The sequence below is a fragment of the Metarhizium robertsii genome (assembly GCF_000187425.2).
Source record: "Metarhizium robertsii ARSEF 23 chromosome Unknown MAA_Scf_1, whole genome shotgun sequence".
Classification (NCBI taxonomy): Eukaryota; Fungi; Ascomycota; class Sordariomycetes; order Hypocreales; family Clavicipitaceae; genus Metarhizium; species Metarhizium robertsii.
Window position 1 is genome coordinate 5655360 of NW_011942149.1, and position 10428 is coordinate 5665787.

General features: G+C 52.3%; 3 protein-coding genes across 3 annotated transcripts; 2 read left to right on the forward strand and 1 right to left on the reverse strand.

The window, feature by feature from the left end:
- Positions 1 to 1497: 1497 nt before the first annotated feature.
- Positions 1498 to 5292, forward strand: MAA_01873 (RasGEF domain-containing protein; the record flags this gene model as incomplete). Its single annotated transcript, XM_007819871.1, has 7 exons — positions 1498 to 2010; positions 2074 to 2530; positions 2622 to 2831; positions 2893 to 3093; positions 3171 to 4648; positions 4821 to 4882; positions 4989 to 5292. The coding sequence occupies 7 exons, from the start codon at positions 1498 to 1500 to the stop codon at positions 5290 to 5292; spliced, it is 3225 nt and encodes a 1074-aa protein (XP_007818062.1).
- A 2586-nt stretch (positions 5293 to 7878) lies between these two features.
- Positions 7879 to 9452, forward strand: MAA_01872 (37S ribosomal protein S5; the record flags this gene model as incomplete). Its single annotated transcript, XM_007819870.2, has 2 exons — positions 7879 to 9163; positions 9232 to 9452. 2 exons carry the CDS (start codon positions 7879 to 7881, stop codon positions 9450 to 9452), a joined length of 1506 nt encoding a protein of 501 aa, XP_007818061.2.
- Positions 9453 to 9747: 295 nt separating this feature from the next.
- MAA_01871 (DASH complex, subunit Dad3) lies at positions 9748 to 10131 on the reverse strand (the record flags this gene model as incomplete). The annotated part of the gene is made up of 2 exons (XM_007819869.1): positions 9748 to 9915; positions 10039 to 10131. 2 exons carry the CDS (start codon positions 10129 to 10131, stop codon positions 9748 to 9750), a joined length of 261 nt encoding a protein of 86 aa, XP_007818060.1.
- Positions 10132 to 10428: the final 297 nt, after the last annotated feature.

Sequence of the window (10428 nt, forward strand, 5' to 3'; positions counted from 1 at the left end):
ATAGTACCACGACGAAAGTGATGAAAATGCGCACGGGGAAGAACTTCACTCACTATTTTTTGCCGAGAGGCGTCTCGACGGGTCCGTAACACGTTTTATTGATGGTCAGCAACGGTAGTGATGCGGGCATCTCCCAGTCTCTCGCAGCCTTGCTGTTCTCGTTGCCTCGAGCCAGGAGGCCTGCGTAAGGCTTCTGGCCACCACGCCAATGCACATGCAGGCAATTCTCGAAAATTGAGCCGCACGGTTGACCATTGGCCATTGAAGACTGGCCATTGAGCACGCCGTATTGCGGTTGATGCTGGTTGGGGGGGTTGAATGCTTGTCTAGTTGAAAAAGCCTTTGTGTTCAATGTTGGTCTGCCACGACTGCAACCACCGCGCCATTGCTGGGGCAGTTGCGACGTGCATTTGATCTTCCGCATTCTGATACTTGATAATTTCCCTGCATGAGGCGATGCAGCAACATTGCCAACTACTGACTCTATGCCAGGGCCAGATGCTTTCCTCCCATCTTCAACCGCACACCTCTTCTCAGTTGCCCGCCCAGCCAACATACTGCATCATCATTACATTGATCCTGCCAGCCAGCCCACCAGGCGAAGAGACGACGATTGAGACCGAGCCGGAAGCCCCGAAAGCCCCATTCGTACGCGCGGTCCTGTGGCTCTTTGGGAACGGCACGCACCGTCGCTAGCGAAAGGACATTTTTAGAGCACTCAATCGCCCATTGACCCTTTCCGGGCCCCATTGCCACTCTCATCCAACAAACAATCAAGCTCTGGAGACTTCAACCTACACTTCTCATGTTGACAACTTTGGCAACAGCAGAACCCGTATCTGGCATCTGACGGAGCATGCCATGCCCCGCTGCATCATCCAGTCCCATCGGCTCAATCCGTTTGGTTATCACGGATTACGGAGGAGTGCTGCGGCGTTAGCATCTCGTGCTTCGAACGCAGCAGCCAGCTTTATCTAGCTCCAAGCTGTGCGTGTGCTTCGCCTATCAAGGTACGGGGTACTTGCTACGCACCCGTGCCTTTGCACCTTGCAGTCCGTCCACCAATCAATCATTCCCTGCATCGCCAGAAATTTCGCAGGTTTTCCATTTGAATCATTATCAGTGAGCAGCGTACAGCGTACAGCGTACAGAGTACAACGTAACCGCCGAATCTCCTTCCAAGGGGTGTGGATATTAGTGAGTGGCTCTCGTCCAGGCCGGCCCTTAGTGTGTTCGTGGCTGTCATCGACTATTGAGGTTTTCCCCCAACGGGCGACGGATGGTCACGGACGGCAACTTGTCCAATAACTCCTCAGTTGGCACACGCATCTGCTCCGTACTCCCGAGCTGGATACCTGTATCTGTGAAACTTGGGAGCTTCAGACACATCGTTTCCGACAGTGCCTCGCAACATTGCGGCTGCTTGCCAACCTCATGTCCCCGACCTCGTCGCCATCGCGCCGATAGGCCGCGACCGACAACCGACATTTGCATACGATGACTTCAAAAAGCTCTAACACTTTTAGTAGTCGGAAGAATCGTAGGACATCTGACGATAGCCCCGCGTCCTTGCCCAAACGCTCCTCTGACGCTACGGCTCCGACCCGGTCGACCCCGTCCACGACGACGCCGACGACGACCAACACCGGCCGCAGCAGCAAGCGACGACAATCCAAAACCGTTACGCGAGACTCGACCCAGACAATCGCCAGCAGCAGTGTCTTCTCTCGAAGTTCCAACTCGACCGGCCTGACCGCCATCTCGAGCTCAGCAAGTGCTCTCTCCCCCGTCGAGACTGCTGGTGCGGGTGACCGCGACTCCTTCGTCTCCATCGTCGACGACCCTTTCTTTCAGCGCTTCGATCCCGCCAACACCGCCCACGCTGAGCGTGAGGCGTTCGACGAGGGCACCCCGGCCGAGCCACACAACGATAGCGATGACAACAACAAGACTCAGCCTTGGCCACCTCCCCGTCGAGAATCTTTGACTATTGGGCCCTCACAGTACTGGGTAAGAATAGATTCCGTCCTGTCTTCAATGTTGCCCCACTTTAGCTCTCTGATCCCTTTGAAGCCCCCGGCTCCAACCACGGAGCACGCAGGGATGGATGGGTGGTTGCAGTTTGGGTGTGAGATGTCAAGAGAATGCCTTCGGTGTCTCAAAGGAGATGATGTGCTGATGCCTGTGCTCCCTTCTCCGCAGCCACACCACCCCATTTCCGCAATGGAGAGTTACAACATTGCCATTATCGGCGCCGATGCTGTAGGCAAGTCAACATTTGTCCAGCGCGTACTACGTCTGTCTCGCCCGCCAGTGACAAACACCTCCAGCGCACGCCAGGTAGTCGATTCCATTGCCCACATGGTCACACTGGTCGAGCTGGATCTCGAACATTTCGAGCTTAACCCATCCCAGCCAATGCAATGGCCAAAACAAATAAACGGCCACATCGTTCCGCGAATGGATGCAGCGCTTATCCTGTACGATGTTACGACGGAAGAGTCCATTCGCCAGCTGCCACAAACTGTCGGTAAGCGACATCCGTGCTTCGCTCAAGATGACTTGTGACATAGGTTTTAAAAAAAAAGTATGGGGGGGCTAATGGTGTAATGTGATCTTAGCCGCTCTTACCAACTCGGGCCTGCCCGCTATGCTTGGAGCATGTAAATGTGATAGCCCAGAGGACGACTGGGAGGTAAATGCAGACGAGTTGGCAAATTATCACCTATTCAAGTCATGTGTTGGCCAATACAAAATTTCGATTGATAGACCCGACATTTCTCAGGCATGTCTACAGGCTGTGATTCGAGCAGCTGTCACGCACAGACGAGGTGGGTTCCTTGTATCTTGCGGCCGTTTAAAAATACGCTTGCGCTCACCACTGGCCCTCAGACGAGAATAATGAAACGGTTTTGAGGAGACGAGCGCAGTCCGCAGCCAACCTGGAAGCACCCGATCCATCAGCTGGCCGCCCTCTGAGTGAACACAGCAAGCACAGTAGAGCGAGCTCAGACTTCTCCATCCTCCGAACGTTTCCCAACCAGCAATCCGGCGAAAACTACCGTTCGCAAGCATCAAGAAGTCCCCGACCAGGTAAGCTGACCTTTAATTCGGCAGTTTTCCTGCTATGAGTGAGTCTCTAAAACAAGGGCAAACTAACGCCTTCATAGGATTTCGTACTGACAAATCTGGATCCGACTCTTTTCTCGATATCGACGAATCCGATTCCGAATCTCGCAGATACTCAGATGATATTCCTATACTTCAGCGTAACGACGATGTCATTATCGAAAAGCAACCGAAGCTTACAGGCGTCACGTTTGAGGAATTGGTAGACCGATTACTAGCCCCCCGACTTTCAAGAGTGGACAACAATTTTTCCGATATATTCCTCTGTTTATATCGAAAGTTTGCTGCACCAGGAGAGCTCTTCTCAGCAATCCTCGTCCGGTTAGACAAGGCCCGAGACGATAAAGCGGCGCATTATCTTACTAGAACAGCAACTCAACTACGAATTATAGAGGTTGTAGCGAAATGGGTGTCACTGTATCCTGGGGATTTTGCTCGTCCCACAACGCGGCGCAATCTCGAAGATTTTATCAAGCACTTATCGACAGAGCCAATATTTGCAATTGCTGCACAACAAATGCGACGTAATCTTTATTTTAACGTTATTGAGGATGATGACACGGGTTGGGCAAATTCGGACAATTCCAGTGACGAGATTGCGAGCAAAATTCTGTCCAAGGACATGGACGAACTATCTGCGGGAATCCACGCGTTACAGTTTAACGGCGAATCCGATAGTTTGGGAGGCTCAGAGAACCCTTCCACAGACAGAGGTAGCAGGACGGGCATCCAAGTTCAGTTCAATTCATACGAGGAATATGAAAGAGAAGCCACATTATTGGAGCCGTCAGATCACCTCCCAATGAATAAATTTCGATATCACATATTTATGGACATCTCTGATGACGACTTCGCCGACGAACTTACTCGTATTGATTGGATAATGTTCTCTTCGATACGAATCCGTGATTTTGTCCGGCATGTCAGCTTGTCAGCAGCACAGAAGGACAAGTGCAAGAGCTTGCAGAATGTGAACAGAATGATTAATCACTTCAACCACATCGCCAAATGGGTGGCAAATATGATTTTACTGCGAGACAAAGCAAAGCATCGGGCACAAATGCTGGAAAAGTTCATGAACATTGCGCTGGGACTGCGGCGGCTCAACAACTACAACGGCCTAGCCGCCGTGTTGGCCGGAATCAATGGAACCGCAATTCATCGCTTGGCACAAACTCGTGCTCTTGTGCCAGCGGATGTACAGAAACGGTTTGCACGGTTGGTCATTCTCATGGGAACGCAGAAGAGCCATTTTGCGTATAGGTTGGCGTGGGAGAACTCCCCGCTGCCACGGATACCGTTCATTCCACTGCATCGGCGTGATCTTGTGTCAGCCGAAGAAGGCAGTAAGACTTTTGTTGGACCAAACGATGGCCGCATTAATTGGAAGAAATTCGAGGTGTTGGGAGAGGTGTTGCTACCGATTATGAAGAGTCAGGGAACAGCATACCCCACTCTGGCCAAGCATGAGACGGCGCGAGATTTGATCCTGGGGTGTCGCATGCCCACAGATGATGAGGTAAGCTTTATAGACAATGTATTCGAGCCCGTGGTACGTCGTGTTAACATGTGTCTTTAAGGAGATCTATCAACGAAGTCTGCAACTGGAGAGCAGCGCTTCTGGACCAATAGAGCCGAGTAAGAAGAAATTTCCATGGTTTGCCAAGTAAACTTGCACGTGAGGAGTTCAGGATGACAAGGGAAAGGAAGCGAGAGTTAGCGGTTTGGATATCTCTTTTGTTTCTGGCCTCAGGTAGGCCATTCTGGGATGACATTGATTCCTCTTTTGTTGCTTTAAATGTTTGAGCATTGGATAGACTCCTTAAGCAATATGAGACATGATGACAACATGATTTCAGGCCCCGATACGTGATATCCTGCCTATTTTGTGGTATTGTCGAGTTTGCAGCCTGGCAGCCTGAAAATCTGCCGAACAATGGGAGCTGGGGCCGCTCCTTCCTTGCAAGTCCCAAGCAGGAGACAGCTCGTCAGAACCTCCCCTACGCAATGGAATTACGAACCCTTGAACTGCTGACGAACCTGAACCGTCAAAGCTCAATTATGCCTGGCTTTCCTGACAGACCCCCTGTTTTGGGCATTGCATTGTTGGCAGAATGCCACTTTGTTCCATCTCTCTGCCAGACTTTAGCATCGCCCACATGACAGAAAACATCAAACTCACAGTGACCGGGTGTTTGAAAATTGACATACCCAGCTGTTGTAGAAGGGTGCAAACAAGCATTGAGCTCGAGGATCTGGTTCGTACAGGGAATTTATGGATTGCGAGGACGGGCTCGTGCTATTTCAACGTCGAGATATCAGTGGACGGATTCGGGGTACAAAAAGACCAGGTGAACCATATTCGAGACCTTTTGCTTGGATTTGAGGTTTGAATGGACCCAGTCTCCGATGACAATGCACGCAATTACTTACTAATCGGAGTAGGTTTTTGATTACTTGGGACTCCGACTTGTTACTGTTGACAGCTCGAGCAGAAATCCGAGTCGGATACGCTTGTCCATTCAGCATCCAGACCTTTCATCCGCTTTGGTACCCGATGCCGCAATGGTAGCAAGATTTCAGTCTGTATTTTATTCAATCGACTTATTAAAGACCATGGGGAAAGGAAAGCCCGCGAAGGAAAAAACAAAGGTGATCAAAGCCACAAGAGGTGCGGCTCGTCGTGGTTCGAAGATGGCGGATGGCTTGAGAATGAGCGGCGATGTCGAATTTGACTGCCTGGCTTTGGACGACCAAAGAGCCGTTGATGACTTCATTAAACGGATGAATCTAGACATTGCAGAGAGTGAAACTTCCCGACGGCTAAAACGAAGGAGAAGTCGGCACAAAATCGCCAGCGAGATGATATACTCTACTTATACTAAAGATATGTTGGAGACCTGCCTAGCAAATATAATGGTCGGGATCAAACGATGCCCCAAGAGTATGAAATTCATCAATACAAGCCCTGGTAAACCGCTCTCCAAGTTGGCTCCAGCAGTCTTTAATATACCCTATTTACAGGCAAGTCTTTTCAAAGGAGGAAGCGAAATCAAACTGACCGCAGTTTCAGGATATATCAGCCAGGAAGGATTTCTTGTTCACAATTGCTACTTCTCTGGAGCGAATGAAGGGCGCAGAATCGCCGAGTCTCCGGAGAAAGGTCGAAGGATTGAAACTGGACTCATACATTCAGAGCGAGGAGAATAGCTCTGAGGATACCTATCAGAAAGACCCTGTTCGGAATGGCATCGAACGCAGCCTTTGGAACCTGATGACGTCTAACATACCGACTTCACGACGCTAAGCGAGGTGTCTGGCATGAACGGACGCGATAGAATGACAAATGCAAAGTTGGCCGCGATGCCTGAATGAATGAATTAAACAAGAGATATACGAAGGCTATTGTGTATATTTCAAAGTGGTTCTAAAATTGCACTTAAGCTTTCGATGCCAAAAGATAACCATGATAATAAAACCGCAATATTAATTCAGAGAAGCGCTGTGCGAGTAATATGTTTGCCAGCAATGCAGTGTGGGTGCGACTGAAAGAGGTGTATTTCAACGCCGACACATTAGTAATGTTTAGAAAATCCGCCCAAGATGAAATATGATACAAATCAACGCCTAGCCCACCAGGGGAGGTCAACCATATGCAGTTGGTTGCCCAAACAAGGAATAGCAAGTTGGAGAAATCGGCGGGAAAATCCGAGTTGCTGACGATATAAATGGTGTGCTTATTTTCGTCCCGCTCCGCCGCTGGCATTGTCGCCGGCGGGCTTCTTCTTTTTCTTCTGCTCGGGCTTCAAAGTCGCATAATGAATGTACCAAATTAACAGGCACTGCAGGCCAAGACCGACGAGAACGACAAGCAGGTCAACGAAGAGGTACGGCTGATCATTGAGGACGGCGACGGCCTCCTTGGTGGCGCCGACCTTCTGGAGCCAGTCAAAGTTTGCCATTTCAACGTCTGACGGGTGAGTCCAATTCGCGGGGTTGTAGATTCGTTACAGTTTCGTAGGCTTCGCGAACCTTTGGCCGTGGATGGTTCGCAAGTGTAAGTGCGCCTGGCACAGAGGAGACTTGCGGGGGTGAGAAGGACCAACGCAGTGTTGGGAAAAGGGCGCGAAAGGAGAGGGAGAAAAATAAGGACAAGAAGTAATTGGCAAAAAAACTCGGGCAGATCACGATATCACAAAGGTATGAAATGCAAAAGGAGGGATGGCTGGGGGGAAAAGTAAAGTCTGGGCATGGTGGGATTATTGACAAATGTTGGTGGGCCGGCGACGAGGCCCCAGCACAGGAGGCTATCCTGAGACGGCCGTTTCATGGGATACACCACGGAACTACGTGTGCTTCACAAGGAGCCGTAGTGTGAAGAGCGACTCTAGTTGCGTGCGAATTACTAGAGTCATATATTACCTTTTTGTGTACATGGCAAAGAAGTGGCATCGCAGGCGTTTTGAGCATACTGCAGCTCTCGTCCATGTGCATGTGAGTTCTCGTACGAGCTGCCCACAAGCAAGATGATGGACCCCGGCTGGTACACGTGGACCCTCACGTGCATCTCTTGCTCTACCCCCTGTTCGGAGACTAACCCGATTGGGTGGCGCAATTGAGGATTGTCTTTGGCCAGAAAAATCTCAAGCTCGAGTGAGCACGACACGCCTTGTCCACGATATACATACTCCAAACACTGCAGTTAACCAGCCTGCACACCGGGTGGTATCGGACAAACAGACCGTGGGCATGAGCGTGGCACGCCCGGTGCACAGCCTCCTGGGCAGGTGTATTGCCTCGACCCGATCCCGAGCTGGCTCCCCGACCGCGACATCAGTCGTGCAATGCCAGCAATTCCACAGCTCGGCACCGCGCTCCAAGCGGCGGTCACGGTTCCGAAATGTCAAGGCCGAGGAAATGGGGCTTCTGAACCCCTCTGTGCTGTCGAAATATCGCCAGGAGAAGTTCCCCGACTACACCAAGGAGGAGCTGGAGCTCCTGAAGCAAAAGTACACCCCCGAGCAGCTGGAGGCTCTTCGGGCCGGAGAGGAAGCCATCAACACAGATGACGTGATTATTCAGGGCCGTCTCCGCGACGACCCTTACCGACCGAACTACATCGAGGACTTTACGGTGCTCGATCCGAGATATGATGTTAAGCCGAAGGTCGACGTCACTCCCAAGGAGCCGGAGTGGCTGAGCCACAACGAATGGGTAGACCAGTACGGCTCGAAAATGTCACAAATGACGGATACAAAGACCAGTCATCAGCTCACGAGAGCCATGGTCCGCGCCCTGAGGAGGGTAAAGGAGAGCAGCGGCGCGGAATTGATAGATCTGACCGAGGATGAGCTCAAGGATCTTGAAAACGATCCTGAACTGCTCAAGAAGTATCTCATCGAAGAGGATGGGAAGCAGGAGCCGGATGCTAATGCTTCGGGGCCGGATCTGTTGACGAGAGCGCAGGCTATGAAGCTCGACGAGGCAGTGGACGCAGAGTGGAAAAAGGAGCTGGACAAGCTATCGTCGATGACGGACGAGAGCGAAGTCGAGCCCAGCAACTTGGAGTTGCTGGCCGACGGTCCCGCTGGAGTCAACCGTGCCTACTCCGCCGAAGCCGCTGAGTTGGGCAAGGTCCCCGGCGTCGAGGGTCTGTACAAGTCGGCTGCGGATCCCGAGGACGAGGGCCAGGATGACGGCGGCCACTACCAGGAGATCAAGCGGCTCACGGGCATGACGCTCAAGGACATTCAGTCCATCTACCGCAAGGTGCTCGTCACGCGATGGGTTTCCAACCAGACCCGTCTGGGCAAAGTACGCAGCACCTCCGTCGTGGCCATTGCGGGCAACGGCAACGGCCGCCTGGGTCTCGGCATCGCCAAGTCGACCGAGGCGGGCCTGGCCGCCGAGACGGCACAGCTGCTTGCCATTCGCAACATGAAGCCCATCCGGCGCTACGAGAACCGCACGATTTTCGGCAACGTCAAAGCCAAGGTGTCCGGGACGGTTGTCGAGCTTTTCTCCCGACCACCCGGTATGTCTCTCCCTCCCATGTTCTCTTGGCCCAAGAGAGTTAGTATGAACTAAAACTTTTTATTGTAGGTTTTGGGCTTCGTGTCCCCCACCGCCTCTTTGAAATGTGCCGCGCCGCGGGCATCCACGATATACACGGCCGCATGCCGCGGTCCAAGAACCCCATGAACTCGGTCAAGGCGACGTACGAGGCGCTCACAAGCCAAGTTGATCCCGAGGAGATTGCCATAGGCAGGGGCAAGAAGATGGTTGATGTGCGAAAGGTGTATTACGGGGGTGCTGTATACTAGAGGAGTTCCAGCCGAGCGTGTGCATGTCGTGTATACTAAATGTACATTTATTTATTCCCCTAAACCAAACGCGTGTCGCGCAATGGCTAGAGAGCCACCGTGACACATGCTGCAAGTGTATTCAGAGCGTCGCCATCATGATCCAGGGTATCATTTACATCATTAGGCCCATCTGTCGAGCCAGTCTGTCCACGCATCCATGTCCTCCCCTACCTAACCTTTGCCGTCAAAACCATGCCCTATCATCCCGTCTCGCAGGAATGCCAGCCAGGAAAAACGCAAACAAGGGAACAAGTCACTCCTCCCTCCCGCCGCCCCAATCAATCTCCTGTTGCAGCACTATGCTGTACACGCTCGCCTTGAGCAGCGTAAACGCCAGGCTCGTCTTGCGCTCCAGGTCCCGCAGCCCATCCAGTATTTCCGTCGACGGGTTCGAAGCAAGGTCGTCCAGCACACTCGCCAACTACACACACCAGGGCGTCAGCTTCTCAGTCCACCGCCTTTCCTTTCCTCCATCCGTGGCTGTCTGCGAGAAACGCTGGGGCCGGGGGGGAGGGGGAGACGCAAAAACCGCAGAGCCACACACCTGCTTCATGTTGCCGGCCAGCCGTTCGTATTCCTCGAGGACTTCCTGCTCGAGGGGCGAGAGCTCAGGCGTGGAGAGGATATTTTGCTCCATTGCGGGTGATGCCGAGCGTTGGGCGGGCGCGACTGCGAGACGCGTGGGGGGAGGCCTGGTTTTTTGAGTCTGGTGGTTTCACAGCTCGACTGCCGCCTGGCAGGTCGCATGTGGGCTCTAGAATATACACCCACTGTAGTTAGTATCCCCACAACCACCAAAATTCCGGCACGGCGCAAAGTGGCGTTCGTCCATCAACAGTCCGCACAGTGCTCACGTACGCGACTATCATCAAATTCAACCCCGGATATTCCTCTAGCAAGTCTGTTCGGTATACTCCGCAAGGCGATAGGAAAC